The sequence below is a fragment of the Mauremys mutica genome, chromosome 10 (genome assembly GCF_020497125.1).
Source record: "Mauremys mutica isolate MM-2020 ecotype Southern chromosome 10, ASM2049712v1, whole genome shotgun sequence".
Classification (NCBI taxonomy): Eukaryota; Metazoa; Chordata; order Testudines; family Geoemydidae; genus Mauremys; species Mauremys mutica.
The window spans coordinates 10,249,758-10,267,130 of record NC_059081.1 but is presented as its reverse complement, the minus strand read 5'-3'; the positions used below and the strand labels follow the sequence as shown (position 1 = coordinate 10,267,130).

Below are 17,373 nucleotides of genomic sequence, written 5' to 3'. Positions count from 1 at the left end.
CACTGGAACGCAGTGTGTTTTCTGCTCCAGGCAAACCCAGGCCCACAGGAGGCACAGTCGAGCCCGCTGCAGCTGAATGCTCTCGTGTTCACTGTCCCTGCAGCCGAGAGGGCCGCGAACAACGTCTTTAAATGTATAGAGCTGTAAGTGGGAACTGAAGCAAACCCTGGTGCAGTGGAAATTCCCAAATTCCCATCCCTGTCATGAAATGTTTCCCTTGCATTCAATCAATGCCATAGATAGAGCCATGAGTCTTTGACAGTAATGTGTAAGTTACAGTGGAAAATACTGAATCATAGAATTAAAGAAGAAATACCAGCCAGGGCCAGTCTAGAGTCCATCCCCTGACACCCGCCATGCAGGGTCTCTCCCCTCTGTGTTTTCTTCAGTATTTGGTCTGATCCGCTTTTAAATGACTCAGGCAATGTGGCTTCCATTGCCTCACTTGGAAGGGTAGGAATGTAGGAATTACCATATTAACTGAGGGCTTGTTGTCACTTAAAACACTGCAGCTGCGGCGCTTCAATGTAAATGCAACGTCTCCCATCGGTGTAGATAACCCACCTCCCAGAAAGGCAGTCGTTAGTTCTTCCATTGACTTAGCGCTGTCTACGCAGAGACTTGGGGCAAGTCTACACTACTGCACTGCACTGCTGTCGCGCATCTGATGAAGACACGTTATGCCGGCAGGACAGCGCTCTCCCGTCAGCATCGTTACTCCACCTCAATGAGAGGTGGGAGTGAGAGTGTCTCCTGTCGACTTAGCATTGGTGTGGACAGCATTTAGGATGATGTAATTTGCATCGCTCAGGGGGTGGCTTTTTCACACCCCTGAGCGACATAAGTTACATCAACTTAAGCAGTAGTGGAGACAAGCACTTAAGTCAGCTTAACAAAGCCACTCAACGATACGGATTTTTTGCACCCCTGACCAATGTAGTTAAATGGACCTAAATTTTCTAGTGTAGCCCAAGCCTCAGACCAGTGATCCATCCAGTCCAGTATCTTGACTGTTACAGCACCAGTAACAGCTGCTTCAAAGGAAAGATCCAAGAAACCTTTCAGTAGTAGCTATGGAATAACCTGCCCACAGGGAAGGTTTTTTCCTAGCTCCTTCAGCCCCTTTGATTAGAGGCTGGTTGAAACCCTGAAGCATGAGAGTTTTTATCCCTTCTAAAACACATGGAATAAACCCTTGCTGTTGAAACTCTAGATGTTCTTTTTCTCCATATAAACTCCTATTCCTTTTTTTAAAAATACTTCTAAGCTCTTTGCCTGGATGGTATCCTGAGGCAATGAGTTCCACAGGTTAATTGTGCATAGTGTGAAAATATACTTCCATTTATCCACAACCAAGATCTTACCATTAGGGATTTGATTGTAGTCCTCCTCTTACCTATATCTTTGTTCAACGTTTCTCCATTTCTCCTAGTAAAACCACTGTGGACCCCACACCAAGTGGATCTTCACCCTCCTTGCTGTCTGAATGGCTTATGTGTTTCTTTGCCAAAGGCAACAGATCATCCAGAATCAATCCTTCCCCATTATATCACGTGTTTGTATTTTTATATGATGTTAGTTTCATGATCCACCAAGATGTTCAGCTCACCTGTTGTGCACTATTTTGAGCCAAATGACTAAAAACAAAATAAAAAGCACACAGAAAACCCAGCCCCACTGATTTAGTCAAAGTGAGGTCCCAATTAAAGAGAGTCCTGCCATATAGTTAGTCATCAGAAGGAAAAATACATCTTTGCAATGAGATTAGGGGTTGGCACGTTTCAAACCCCCAGTGTTCAAGGATGACAGATTACATGCCTTGAGAAGCATCTACAGCAGGTTTGTTCTTAATATGCTGAAAACTGCCTTTTGATTTTTATCTGAACCTCAACCCAGCAGGGACTTCAGCCCCCTTTATTTGCCTTGCTGGTCTCCCCAGATGAAGAAGGGCAGTAATGGGGAGAAGGCGAGAAAGGCGCCATTTTCTGTGATTGGGTTTGAAATGCTCTTGGTGACAATTCAGAGCGGCCTACAAGTGTGGAAATGCCAGAATGAGGCCTGCTCTTAATACCTTGCTGGTCAATATTACGTCGTTCATGGAGCTTTTAAAGCCAAATGTTGGAACGAATGAAACAAAGTAGCAAAGACTTAAATTAGGTGGCAACAATCAAAGTAATGGAAACAAAACTAACCATTAATTAGCCATTGGAACAATTTACCAAGGGTTGTGATGGGTTCTCTATCACTGACCATTTTAAAATCAAGATTGGATGTTTTTCTGAAAGATCTGCTGTAGGAATTTTTCTGGGGAAGTCCTATGGCCTGTGTTCAACAGGCAGTCAGATTTGGTGGTTACAATGGTCCTTTCTGGTCACGAAATCTATGAATCTTCGGAAATGCAAGTGAGGGCTTTAGGGAAGTTCTCTCACTGATATTGAAGCGGGGTGACCTAGTGGATTGAGTACTAGGCCAGCAGTTAGATGCTCATGCTTTCTAGGAAAACAGGAATAGCTCAGCTGGATCAGACCAATGGTCCATTTCGTTTAGTATCTTGTCTCTGAGAGTGGCCAGTGCTCGATGCTTCAGAGGACAGAGCAAGAAGAACTCAGAAGTGGATAATTATGGAATAGCCTGTCCTTAGTGGAAGTTCTTCTGACCCCATTACTTAGAGGTTGGCTTATTTTTTGAGCAGTAAACATAAGGGTTTATATCAGTTCCACCCTCTTTTTTGAAAATAATCTTATCTATTATAATGGGGGCTGTTTTTGTTCGTCATATAAATGTCCAGTCCCTTTTTTGGACTCTGATTAAACTCTTGGACTCAATAATATTTTGTGGTAATGAATTCCATAGGCTAATTGGTCACAGGTTCATCTGGGCTGGTGTCATGACATCAGATTGTGATGTAAATATTGTTGTGTCATGGAGTCTGACTTTCCAAACTTTGTGACCAGGAGGAAAATCTCTTTGGATTCAGCCACACCTATTTAGAACAGTAATTGCTCCACATCTAGCTAGTAAAATCTAGCACTGAATAGCTTCTATTTGTTTAAAACATTTATGTCTAAGAAGCTGGCAAGTCAGAGGCTGTGAGTTGGAGTTGGTTATTTTGCAGCATTTGATTTAATTTCACTAACAAGTTACAAATTTAAGTTATAGGGAGAAGTATATCAAATACAGCCACAGATGACTTTTCAGAGAGACCCCAGGTCTTGTGGACAAGGTGGTAAATTTCAAGAATGTGTATAGAAGGCTGGTCTTTTACAAAGGTATTTTTAGGGTGGGGGGAAATAAGGGGGAATTTCATGTTAAGCACATGAAATTTAGAGAGTCAGTGAATCTAAACATTTCTGCATCATTCTTGCTTTTGCTTGAGGCTTTCACACAACACAGACTGAGGCAACTGAGAGTGTGGAGGCAGCAGTGAAAAATGTAAGATTAATACAGTACTATTTTTAGGGAGGTGTAGGAGGTTGTGCTATTTGGTGGCTAGAGGAGGGGACTGGAAGTCAAGACTCCTGGGTCCTGTTCTCAGAGCTGCCACTGACTCTAAGTGCATGACCTTGGGCAAGTCCCTTAACATCTTTTTGCCACAGTTCACCTTTCTGTAAATGGGCGAATAATGCCTACCTGCTTCAGAGGGATGTTATGAGGCTTTAAATAATGCTGAGGAAAATTCTTTAAGCTCAGTGGATAAAAAGAGCTATGTTATCATTGCCCTTCTTCCAGAAGTGTGCAGCATTGTTATTGTCACTAGAGACTTAGTTCAGTTAAAGAAGCTATGCAGATTCCAGGCAATTATTTTGTAGGAATAAGACAATTACATTTGCCCCATGTTATCGCTCTGCCTGGCAGCGTTCCCTTCTTCCTCCTCTCAAGCGGTGTAGAAAATGCCACCATTTTCCCTAGCTTCCATTACAACCAATGAAAACTTTAGCGAATTCAGGTCATTCAATTTTTGTGAAAAATATCAGCTGTCAAATGCTTCTGTTTTAACCTACTACCCCCATACTAACCATGTTCTTTGCTGCCACGATCAGGAGCGGGGAGGCTGAGTCACAGGTCAGAATGTAATGCTACGAGCTCAGACCACAGTGGTAAGATCTCCTCAATATAGATTCCTTAGCCATTCACCTTCTGTTTTTGCTAAATGGCCTATGTTTTTGCTCGAGCAAGCACAATTAAAAACCATACATAACCTCTCAAAAATACAGGTAATTTACCAGCCAGGTTGGGATGCTTTGAGCATCCTAATCACCCCGGAGTAGAATTCATGTCATACTTCGCTGCTTATTGTTGCTGGCTGCCTGCAGAGTCAGGAAGACCCTGCAGCATCAACTTACAGATTGTTCATTTTTTCAGTGTTATCTTGCTGGCTATGTGGGCTTTTTTTTTTTTTAAATAGAAGTGAAGGTCCAGAATATAGTTCTGTGGCAAAGCAGCAAATTCTGTAAATGTTGTTTATGTTGTTCCTAAAATAATAAAAAGGAATCTAGGCAACACTCTACGCACCCCTAACACAAGTTACCCCCCAAAAGATCAAATTAAACATCTGTGGCTAATTCAGCTCAGATGCTGATTACAATCCCCTCAAGGCTGGGGGAATTGGGAGTAGGAGTGGGGTTGGGTTAGCTTCTCTGAGACTGGAATTTGGATACAGATCTGCATTCTGGGTTAGATGCTGAACCTTCCCCACATCTGAAACAGAAAATTTTGTGGGAAAAAAGGATTGGGCCCATGTCTAGTTATTTATATAGCAGCCACTGAGCAACATATTCTTGGTCCTGTACAGCTATCAACCCCAAATCTGCAGTCCTAATTCAGGCAAAACCCTCACTGAGTTCTTGGCTGAGTCGGGATTGCAGAACTATGACTTACATATACAAGAATTACTTTACCCACCAGTGAAATGCAGCCACCTCTAGGGTAGAGGGGGACAATCAGATCACACAGCACAACAGAACATGACAGAGTGAGAGGAGACATGGTCAGACAAGCCCTTAGTCTTATTTTAAAAAGCACAAGAGCTTTAATGTCAACACGAAACAGATAAAGATCTTGTTATTTAAAGTCCTGTTTGATAGACAAAACAACAGTTCATCTGCTTCTGAAAGATGAAGTGGTGAATCGACGCAGCTAGGATTTGAAGCTCTGGTTCCAGGGCACTTGGGGTTTCAAATTTGATCCCTGCTATATCTGATCAAGAAATGATAAACCTGAAATTAAGATTGGCAGGTACCGACTCAATGGAAAAATGCAGCCTTCACATGGAATCCTTGAGTGCTCCCTGACTAGCTCTGAAAGTGCACATCCCACTGCCTGGTAGCATATTAAAAAAAAATCCCCAAATATTCTAAACATCAGTACCTTGTTCTTAGCTAACGCTGGTAGCCTTTCCTTAAATACAATCCTTCCAGGAATTGATTTCCATGTAGCAAATGAAAGGAGATAGGACTTAATCCAACTGAGCAAGTCTCTTCCCTCCCAAATGATATGGAGTGTTTTTACATGGCTGAATCTTGCAAATGAAGTCTTCAGGGAAATGATCAGCCACTTGTAGGACTTGGAGATAGGGGAGCTTGCAGCATGATTGCGACTCTCAACAGAAGGAGCTGTGTCTGCAATTGTGGGCTCAGTTTAATGGCAAATTATTATCTACAGAGGGTGGAGGAGGAAAGCAAAGCAGCCAGTGTAACCAAGATGAGGTTATTATTTTTAACAAGTTTCCTTTTCTGTTTACAATAGAATTTAATTTGGTTTCTTTACCATGTGCCCTATGAATGGTAGCTGATGAACAATTGCTTGTATTCTTTTCTCTGTGAAGTGCAGGATGGACAGAGACCCCTAAGCCATGATTTTGATGGCAGACTTGCAGGACATCTCCCATACTCTGCAGGGCTATTAAGGGCAGCTCTGGGGAACTGGGTCAGGGACCATGGATTTACGGCTGTGCAGATCCATCAGTCATTTGCTACGTGCTGGAGTCCCCAGTTACAGATGTAAATAGGGGCTTTGCTGGCACTCAGTGGCCTGGGTTGGTGTGGGGAATTTGTTTTAAACTGAATCCTGTGAAACTCCTGAGAACACAGTCCCAGTGCATGAAAAACAGGTAGTGGAGCTGCCTAGACACAAGTGAGCCTCGTTGCTCGACTCTCAGGCCTTGTCTACAGCAGAGAATGGCTTTCTTGTTTTTCCAGCAACAATGCAACTACACTGCTGCTAGCAACAGTATGAACCCCAGTGTAAGCAGGGCACCTGGTCTGCACTACAGCTTGTGCCATTGGTCATGCTGGCACAGCTGCACCACTGCTAGGAAAATGGGTACAAAATGTCCTGTTGTGGACACTCCCTCATCCTGCAAGCTAGGTGAAGTGCCTAAAGTGAGCCATTGGTGTAACCGGTGAAGAGTAAATTAGATTAGATTATTGCAGCCCTTTCAATGGAGTGGGGATGGAGGTGGTTAGAGGAGTAACCAGCAAACTGGGTTTCTAACATCTCCGTGGACATCTTGCTTTGCACGTTGGTCATTTGTTGCCTGTCTGACTTACCCATTCAGGCAGTGGACTGTACAGAGCTGTGTATTTGTACAACACTGTGCACAATGGGGCCTGATCCAGGATGGGGCTCTTGGATGCTATTCAAAGATAATTAATACTCTAAGATATATTTCGGCTGTAACACAGGTAAGGAAAATACGAGGATTTTTTAACAAAACTGCTACCTTGACAGTCCCCCTTTCACATAGACTGTTTGTATTTTCCCTTCTTGCAGGAGGAATGCCAGAACTATGTGCGAGTGCTGATTGTTTATGGCAAGAAGGTTTTTACCTGCGGTACCAATGCCTTCTCCCCAGTGTGTTCCAGTAGACAGGTCTGTTATTGTCTTTTTCTTTTGGGAGGGGGAGGGATGGCGGAGAGAGATAAGGGTGTGTTCCAGGGAAAGAGTCATGTTGAGGCGAAGATGGAAGTATTCCCTATTATAGAGTAAATATTCAAAATTCAGCTGATCTGAAATTATGTCTCTTTGCTGTGATCCCACCCACCCCCCTTGCTGGGAAATGAGGCTGATGCTATATATGGATTGGGTTCAGCTACAAAACAATATTTGTGGTCTTGTGAGTCACACACTCCCTATAGGGTAGTGCTTTGTGAGGTGGGAGGCTGACTGTGGTGGAAGGGGCTTGGACTCAGACTACCCTTTTGTTTTGGGAGGAGAGGGTTTTTTTCACTTGTAGGGAGCAGGGCAGAAGAGCTGGAGAGCTGTGAAGGGGGCTTTGTGGTGAGAGGGATTACAGGGCTGTTGAAACTTTACACCTTTCATGGTTCTTTCTTGCTCTTCCCTTGCTCATAAGCCTGCTGCTGACAGCTAGGACTGGCAACACGCATCTGTTGTCTCTATAAGATTCTTCCCCAGCTGAATGCTCAGTCAGCTTGAACTGGAAGCTGTCTCTGTTTTAGGATGTTGGGGATGTGCATGGGGCACATCCCCAACATCCTCTGACATCCTTCTCAAGGCGCAGATTATCCCGGGTGGCAATTGAGCTGGGTGGATTCAGGAGACATGGAACACAGACTAACTAATGGGGGTGGAGGGGCGCATTCTTCAGCTCCCAAACAGGAGAGATTTCCCCCTCAGAATCAGGATTGGTCCCTGCAGCTGTGTCATTAGTGCTACAAAGGCTGTTTTCAGTGAGAGTGGGCCCTGTTTGTTGGAATTCCAACTCATATAAGGTTCCACCAAAGCAAATGACAAAGCTCTCCTTGGTATTAAAAGGAGCAGGACCAGGATCCCAGTGATTTAAAAAATGTCAGCAGGTAAAATTGGAAACAGAAGGAACCTACACATCCAGAGACTGTAAATAGGCAGCTGATGTATGAGGGTACAACTCCATTGACATTGGCGAGCTGTGCCCGCTGGCATCCCAGGCTGGTGCACATCACCTTTTTGCAGAGGGCCAGCAGGTCTGAAGCTGATGCACCACACTGGCTTTGTGCTGGCCCTCTGCAAGAGGCAGATTTGACCCTTGATTTACAATGTGCACAATGTCATTTTCTTACCATTGCCTATTGTGTTTTTTTTTTTAACATGGGGGTTGTTACTAGGTGCTCAAGGAAAGGTTGAATCCTGCGTGCATGCTTAGAGAAGCCAACTATGCTATAAAACCCTTTATTCCCATTTTCTCTCTCCTTTTAAATACAGGTAGGAAATCTTAGTAAAACCATTGACAAAATAAATGGAGTGGCTAGATGCCCATATGACCCTCGGCACAACTCGACAGCTGTGATTACATCACGGGGAGAACTCTATGCTGCGACTGTAATTGATTTCTCTGGACGGGATCCTGCCATTTACCGCAGCCTTGGAAATGTTCCCCCACTTCGGACTGCACAATACAACTCCAAATGGCTTAATGGTAAAGTCCCACTGGCCAAACCGAAGCAATACGTGTATTGAAAGCAACAGGATAGGCTTGTAAATCAGCTCCCTCTCCCTCATTTGACACCAGAATCCAGAATTGACAGGGGATTTCAGAGAACTTTATACAATTCAGAGAATGTGGTTTGTAGAATACTTTTTACAGAGACAGGTTGCTGGGTATGTAGTCTTGAGATGCCAAAGCGGGAGAAACTAAGTCAACATAAACCTCCACCCTATTATACATTCCTAGATGTTAAGGTCAGAAGGGATCATTATAATGATCTAGTCTGACCCCCTGTGTAACCCAGGTCATAAAAATCCATCGAGTCATTCCTGCATCGAGCCCTGCATGAGCAAGGACAGATCTATTAGAAAGAGACCCAATCTTGACTGAAAGACGTAAGTGATGGAGAATCTGCTATGTCCCTTGGTTAGTGGGGCCTGATCCACAAACCGTTCAGGTCAGTGGGAGTCTTTCTATTGACTTCTGTGGCCTTTGGATCAAACCCTATGGACAGTGCTTGTGTCCACTCTTCAGATCCTGGTGAGGCTTATGAAGGTGGGACATTGTGTGAAGCAGTGCCCAGAGGAAGAAGGTGCTGGCTATGGCATTGTCTTTCCATTTGGAGGCAAGTCCCAGCATTTCTCCTTTAGGTCTGTTTTCCTGCACAAACAAACAGAAAGGCAAATAGAGAAAAATCCAGGAGAAGGAAAGAAAATCTGAAAAGAGAGTTTAAAGAAGAGCACAGCTAAGCTGAGCTGCCAGTCGCAATGCTGTAGCTAAAGGAGCTAATGCAAAGTGTGGATATATCAATGGGGATATTGAGTAGGAGTATGAAGGCAGTAGTACCTCTGTATGCAGCATTGGTGAGACTATTATCAGAATACTGTGTCTTGTTCTGGTGTCCACATTTCAAAAAGGATGTTGAAAAATTGGAAAGGGTTCAGTGAAGAGCCTCAGGAATGATTTGAGGTCTGGAAAACCTGTCTTGCAGTGAGAGACTTAATGAGCATAATCTATTTAACTTACTCAAAAGAAGGTTAAAAGGTGACTTGATTGTGCAGCTTAAGTACCTGCATGGGGAGAAAATACCTGATTTAAAAAGGGTTTTTTGACCTAGCACACAAAGCTACAATAAGATCAAAGGCTGGAAGCCAAAGCTAGACAATTTCAAACTGAAAATAAAGTGCCTGTTTTTAACAGTAGGGGTAATTAACCATTGGAACAAGTTACCAAGGAAGGTGGAGGATTTGAAATCTCAAGAAATCGGTCTGTGAGGATTAGGTGTCTTTCTAAAAGATATGCTCTACTTCAACCAGAAATTACTGGGCTTGATGCAGGAACCAAGGGAGGGGGGAATTCTGTGGCCTGTATTATGTAGAAGATCAGATTAGGTGATCATAATGGTCCCTTGGGCCTTAAAATCTATATAGCTTTATCTGTGATGGTCTGATTGGAGCTATTCTGTGGAGCCCTCTCCTACTTATCTACTACCTCCCAGCTTAAACCTGCCCTGCAGCTTCATCAGAGCTCCCCGTGCGTGCTCTGTTCTCCTCCTTGCTCCTGGGCTGTAGCATTAAAGGAATTCCTGTACATTTTTCTTCCTACTTTGAGCATGAGTCCGACATAAGCATCATACAAGCAGCCTGTAAAATCAACAGTTTTAGCCCCCTCCAGTCAAATATTGTTCATTGGCCAAACTTTTTCCTTTTCTACAAAGTCTGTTGGCATGAAAGAATATACACTTTAGAACTTTGTGTAGTGTCTGATTAAAATGCACGCTTCAAACCTCTTCCAGAGTCTTTTAAATTCTTGTAGGGGAAGAACTAAAATGCTTGTTCTGATACTATCAGTTTTGGTGTGGTTTGTTTTACAAACATGAGAAAATCTTTTAGTGCCTATGAACTGGAAAAAGGCTCATGATAGAAGCCAGATGTCACTGTATTAGGAGAATAGGTTGAATGTTTCAATACAGCATTTAAAGAATTAGGAGGTGATGCAAACAGCATATTTAACACCAGAAGGTGTGACTCAGCAATGAAAAGGGGGTTGGTGGCTTGTATTGTAGAGTGAACACACACACACACACACACACAATGTCTAACTGCAGTGGTAGGTCTGCCACTGATAGCAATGGTGAAAGGATTGGGCCCAGTATTTGCATCACCAGGGTTGGAACTTAGGAACTGAATGGGAGCTACACACTCATATGTCATTATTCTCAGACCCACTGCTCGGATGCCCTCTGCCAACTCGGTGTCCCCTACAGCCTAACAGTGCAACACACAGGGCTGTTGAATGAGCACCGTTCAGCTTCTGAGCTCTGTAAATCTCATTGCACATCTGTTTTCCAGAGCCCAACTTTATTGCTGCCTATGACATTGGTTTGTTCACGTACTTCTTTTTCCGTGAGAATGCGGTGGAACATGATTGTGGGAAAACTGTCTATTCTCGCGTGGCCAGAGTTTGCAAAAACGACATTGGGGGGAGATTTTTGCTGGAGGACACGTGGACGACTTTTATGAAGGCCAGGCTGAACTGCTCCCGCTCCGGAGAAATCCCCTTCTATTACAATGAACTGCAAAGCACCTTCTATCTTCCTGAGCAAGACCTGATCTATGGAGTCTTCACTACCAATGTGTGAGTTGTGACACTTTCAGTTACGTTTTGGCCACACTTTCCCACCTCAATCCCCAGCACAATGAAAATCTCTTACTATCAATTCCAGTCAATCATTCTGAACGATCGTTTAGAGGAAAGTATCTTTTAGAACTTTCGGGGAGAAGCTTGAACTATAAAATAGAGGGGCATAAAGACATAACTGGAGATTGTCATATCACCTTTCTGATGTTTGTTGGAATCGTTTTCAAGGAAGTTGCATTGGGATGTTTTTGGGTGCGCATGTGTGAGGCCCCTGAGGACAGAGTCAGAGGAGAAGAGCGAAGTTTTAAAAATATATTGTGAAATTTTTTAGGTTTTTATTTACTTTTTTAAAGTTAGATGAGTGTAAACCAGGTTTCTCCAAATCCCCTCACTCAGATGAGAACCATTTCTCACTGCTACCAGCATGTCCATTATAAGGTCACAATAATACTCTTAGAGTTTGTTAGACTGAATTATAAAGGAGAAGATTAAAATGGAATTAATTTTTGTACAAGATGCGACACTCAGAGAGCCTAATTTGTGTAGCTAACTCCTGCAGCGCTACTCATGGACTAGGATACTACTCAGTGTGAATAAAGATCTGGCCCCAAATAATAGCCCATGCAGGGCAGAGACTTGGCATCACACTCAAATAAGGGTCTGTGTACAGTGATGCTTCTGCAGGGGTTGGCAGTGGCAGAAATTGAGCTTGGGAACCCTGGATCTCAACATCTGCTTTTTGAGCTAAAGAACCTGATTCCTTAGCTGAAAGGCTGCAGCAAACTCAACCTCTCTACAGGAACCTGAGGCAGACTGGAAAGAGTCACGCTGTTTTAGCATGGGCTCTACTGACACTGAAATTGGGACAGAGAACCAACTTCTCTCAAAGCATCTCACGATGTTGTGCTTTTCGTTATCTGCGTACAGTGCTTAGATATTGCAGCCCTAGAGGTGAAATCCTGGCTCCATTGAAGTCAGTGGGACTTTTGCCATTGAAGTCAATGGGTCCCAGCTTTCACCCATACTCTATAAACGCCAAGAGGGAGGGAGGGTGGTAGGCTGTACTTATCTATCTATCTATCTTATGCTATTTCTGCATGTTCACTGCCAAAGTCAGCCAGGAACTAGCCAGTGCAGAGCTTAAAAAAGAAAATATAATTGGGCAATGGGCCTGAACCACAAACCCAGATCCAAACACCCTGTGGACTTTGGAGAAAATCTAACTCAGATCTGAACTCTGCATGAAACTCTCTCTAGAATTAATGCTTAAAGGAAGTTAGCCAAACATTCTGACCCTATAAAGAAACTTGGCTAGAGCTTCGGGTGAAGATAATGAGACAGTGCTTATGTTACCAAAAGGGGCTGACCAGTTTGCAAGGAAGACGTTGAGGGTTTTCATCCATACATCCATTTGGCACGAAAAAGTTTGAAATGATGATTTAAAAAAAATTAAAACATTATTATAATTAACAACTGGTATACTTAGAATCTACTGGGAGAAGGTATTGGGTGGCATGGGTGGGATAGGATACTCTCCTGCTGGGTTTGTAGCATCACTTCTCCCGTTATTTGTAAGCAACACCGAATGTAATGGGTGTCACCCAGTCCCTATATGGGATACAGTTAGACACTCTTGTTACTCCATGGCCTTAAAGGGCCCACCCCCACACTTGGTCCATCCTTCTCACCTCCACCTGCTGAGGACAATGTATTATATAACACTGGTGTAATTGACTAGATGCGTTATTATTGACAATAGCTGAAGTTAGATCAAGTAGTGTTTTTTGTGGCTACGACAGAATGTTCTTTCAAGAATTCAAAGAGGAAAATGTTCCAATTTGTCATCTGACTAGAGAAATAATGATAATTATTTCTTTTAACTTCCATCAGGATTTATATCTTGCTATATGTGTTCTGCATGCCAAATAAGGCTGATTTATGCGCCAGTCTGTGTCTCTATCCACTGTTCTGCTGGTAGACTGAAGATACATGATTTTTGTTTAAAAGTATCATTACTTTTTGAAAACTCGTGTTTAATGGGATCAGGGCCGTTTCCCAACAAAGGACGATTGGCTTATATCATGCTTCATTGTGAAAAATCCATGACAAACAGATTTATTGCTCGTTGTTGTGTAATATTGAGCTAAGTCAGCAGAAAATACGGTTTATTTAGGGAACTAGCTTCTGAAATATTTAAACAGTTGTTATTAAAGTTTTTCCATAAGGTCATTGAGATCACATTTAAAACCCTTTGAACGAAATCATTTTCCAAACCGCCTGGTTGATCCATCGCCACTAGTACTGGATGTGAATGAAGGAGATAGCTATACTTGGCCCATGCATCACCCAGAAATAAAGAACTGTACAGAGAAATTAATGTCAGTGGTTTAAGATTGGGATCAAACTTTTGATAGTCAGGGTGGAACAGCACTGCCCTGGAGGCGGGATAATTATCTGATATTCACCTCTTCTCACTCATCTTCAGCAGAGGGAAGGAACTTGACTCTGTAATGTTTAGCAGGGCTCTATAAGAATTCATTCTATTTTGAAAAGCTATGCAGCTTTATTTAGACTAGCCTTTTTTTGTGTGCCTCGAGGCATTTACTTGTCACCCATCATTAGCTTTGTCTAAAGAGCTGCCTTCTGTGAACATGCACTGCATCAGCGGCATTCAGACAAAAGTGGAGAAAGGTTCAACTTGCATTGCTTTGACATGTTCAAAGTGAACTGCTCCACTGCACAGTGGAATTGAAGGTGCAGGGAGGGGAGTTAGTGTGGGGAGGAAAAAGGAATAGGAAAAAAAAGTTCCTCTTTATATTGGGTTGCTCCAAAGGAATCCGCTGTGAAAGAATCTGTCCCTCTCGTTCCCTGCCTGGAATTGTGCAGCTAGGCTTTTTGTGTGTGTAATTATTGGTTTAGTAAAAAATTGTTCTTTTCAGAGAATTCAGATTGCTTTAATTAGCGCAATATGTCAAGCAAACCCTGGGTTATCTAAAAGCCACTATGACAAGTCAATCATGCTATCCCTTAGTGATCTATTTTTATTTTTAATTTGATGTCTTTCTCTCTAATTTTCTCTCTCTTTTCTGTTTCCTTTAAAAAGAATGGGTTGAATCCCAGGTTGGGCTTATACAAGCCCTGTCACTTAAGTAAATATCTATGCTTAGGGCTTGACCCTACTTAGATATGGAGCCAGTCCTGGGTGGTTCTGGGTGACCTCACTGCCTGTTAAAGTCAGAAGTGGAGTGTGCTTAGCACCTTGCCAAAACATGGCCTTACCGACAGAAATGGAACAGCAATGGCCCACTGACCTGCAGGATATGATGACTGAGTTAGGGTAAAGTTGCTGAAACAAGTTCCCTTGCAGATAGTCCTTCCTCCTGAAGCATTTGTTTTACAGACTGATTCCTCTGCGTGGCACATGCATTCTTGATACTATTCAGATACAGATACTATTCCCAGCTGGGGACACAAAGAAGTGAACTGTGGTCATTGAAAACAGCTTCAGTGGCATGACCTTGCATCTTGAACTGTTGCAGTCGCTGGCTTGGTGCTAATTCTCTCTCTAGGTGTATTTAGTATATTTTTGCAGCTATAGATTTCAGGCATCTACCGAAACTGAATTTCAACTTCATCTGACAAATACCATGAAATTAAAAATTAGTCTGTTCATTATCAGTCAGGATTGATGGGATGTAAAAAACTAAATAGAAAACCGGACACAAATAATCCATGGAAATTGAACACCATGTGGCCTTTGTGTCAGGATTGTTTCCGTGGCTCTTAAATCATGTACATTTTACAATCGAGATTAAAATTCATTCTCAAAATTGTCATCTAATCTGGCTGGATTTTTTCCTCCTTCTGAGATCTGTAACACTGCACTTTTACCTAGTAATTTACATGTATTTTATTCAAGTGGCGTTTGATGTCTGTTATGATGAAATTGTCAGTGTTCTAATGATTAAATTGATTTTTTTCCCCCTTTCCAGAAACAGTATAGCTGCTTCAGCAGTATGTGCCTTCAACCTCAGTGCCATTACTCAGGCGTTTAATGGCCCTTTCCGATACCAGGAGAATCCAAGATCAGCATGGCTGCCAACAATAAACCCCATCCCTAATTTTCAGGTATTGCAGCAGCACTTCAATTCACTCCAGACCCTTTTAATTTCTCTTTGATGGAACTATTGTACTGAGTAGATTTTTATGGAATTCAGGACTCCAGGCAGAATCCGGGTGCTGTACAAATCGCTGAACTATATTGCTCCACTCTGAGAGGTGTAATGGAAAATTAGGGTTTGGGGTGGGTTCTTCTTAGTGCTCCAGATTTACCAAAATACTTCAAGATAAAGACTGAAGTGGGTAGAGGGGAAAAGTGTGGTCAGTTTTTTTGAAGAATGCGGGAATCATTGTATGTATTCAAATGAAGTAGAACGAGGAGAAAAAAATATATAGGTCAAGCTTCTCATCCGGTAAAAATAAATCTTTTTCATACAGCATATTCTTAGTCTGTGGAACTCCCTGCCACATGATCTGGGTATATCTCACCGAATCAATTACCTGACATTGTAGGGGTCTTGGGGATTGGTGCTCCTTCATCCCTCCTATTCTCTGCCTGGGTTGTCTCTTGTGAGCTGTAATACTTTGGTCTAATCCTTGTTGCTGGCCATGATATGGGGGTGTCTGGGTGGTGTTTGGTGGCCTGTGATATACAGGAGGTCAGACTGGATGATCTGGTGGCCCCTTCTGGCCTCAAACATTATGACTATGACTCTATGATATTACTGAGATTATGAGTTTAGCAGGATTCAAGAGAAGACTGAACATTTCTATGGAGATTAAGAATAGCCAGAGTTGTTGTAGTAAAGACTTATATAAAATGAACAAGAGTTGTGTAAGAGATATAAACCCTCATGCTGAAAGGCAGAAAATAGCGTCTAATTAAAAGGGTGAGAATGAAAATTTCTTGGGAGACAGATTATCCCATAACTTCCCACTGCCGGGTTTCTTGCACCGTCCCTTGAAGCAGCTAGCATTGGCCTCTGTTGGAGACCATATTGGGCTAGAGGGACTGCAGAATGGGAATTCCTGTGCTCCTATTTTTGTATTTCTGCTATGCTCATCATTGTGGTATGTGAGTGTCTAGAATGAGACTCTTAAAATGAGCCATACAGACTTCCCAGCCACGATTTGCGGATTCAGTGGCTGGAAGTTGAAGCTAGACAAATTCAGACTAGAACTAAGGAATGTGACCATTGGAACAACTTACCCAGGGATGTGGAGGATTGTCTGTCACTTGAAATCTTAAATCATCTCCTAAATCTTTCAATCAGGATTGGGGGAGGGGAGGTGTCTTTCTAATAGATAGCGCTAGCTCTCCAGGAATGTGTGGGCTTTTGCAGAATTACTGGGTAACATTCTATGGTGTGAGTCATTCAGGAGGTCAGACTAGATGATCATAGTTGTTCCTTTGGGCCTTAAAATTCTAAGCATCTGTGAATTGTGAACTTGCCAGGATCCTGAGTTACAGCTAATTGGCAAAAAAGGAACAAATTGCAACCATCCAGCGTTACAGTCAGCTCTGCACAAAACCTCAGTGAGTGAAGATGACTGCTTCAGAGTGTCCGTGAGCAGCCTCTGCTAGCTGGGCTGCCATGAAGCCTGCATTGAAATATAGAACTTAGTCCTCCCCCACTGGTGGAAATCCCAGGGGGAGTGTCAGTGTGTCAGGAATCTTCCCTGACACCCTCAGGGTGAATCTCTCTGTGGCACAGTGGAAGATGAAAGGAAGATTGCAAAAAGAGATTCGGATATATTTCAAGTACGTAAGGAACAAGAGGTCAGTGAAGGGCCTTTATGAGATGACAAGGGTAATTTAGTGACAGAAGAAGCAGATATTGCAAAAAAATTAAATTAATTCCTTGACTCGCTGTTCACAAAGGAAGATGAGGGAAGGATGCCAAAAAAAAAAATATCTTCCCAGAGAGGAAGGAGAAATACTGAAGGATATAGAGGATCAAGACAGCATAAATAATCAGGAAATTAGACCAAAACAAAATAAAACAATAACAGGAGGATGCTGTGTCAGCATGCGGGCTGCCAAGAGAGCAAAAGGGTTACCTTCTGCTTCATGAGCGTAGGAAATAAAACTAACAATGACATTCCAATCATCAGGATTCCTACTTCATTGATGACCTGTGAAGGAAAAGGGTATAGTGGGTAAAAATGAGACTATCTGAAACATGAACGTGCAGGGCTAGAGAGAGAATGAGAAAAAGGTGGCAAAAGAGAGATTTCCAAACTTCTGTAGG

The 17,373-nt window shown here is 42.7% G+C and overlaps 1 protein-coding gene across 8 annotated transcripts in view; it reads left to right on the top strand.

Annotated features, from left to right (window-relative positions):
• Positions 1-17,373, top strand: part of SEMA5B (semaphorin 5B) — a 343,951-nt gene that overhangs the window by 248,961 nt on the left and 77,617 nt on the right. For all 8 annotated transcript variants that reach the window (XM_045032975.1, XM_045032976.1, XM_045032982.1 and 5 more), the window contains 4 exons: positions 6,772-6,870; positions 8,200-8,413; positions 10,774-11,059; positions 15,055-15,190. In XM_045032975.1, the coding sequence (XP_044888910.1) occupies positions 6,772-6,870; positions 8,200-8,413; positions 10,774-11,059; positions 15,055-15,190 (735 nt within the window). The remainder of the gene's footprint in view (positions 1-6,771; positions 6,871-8,199; positions 8,414-10,773; positions 11,060-15,054; positions 15,191-17,373) is intronic.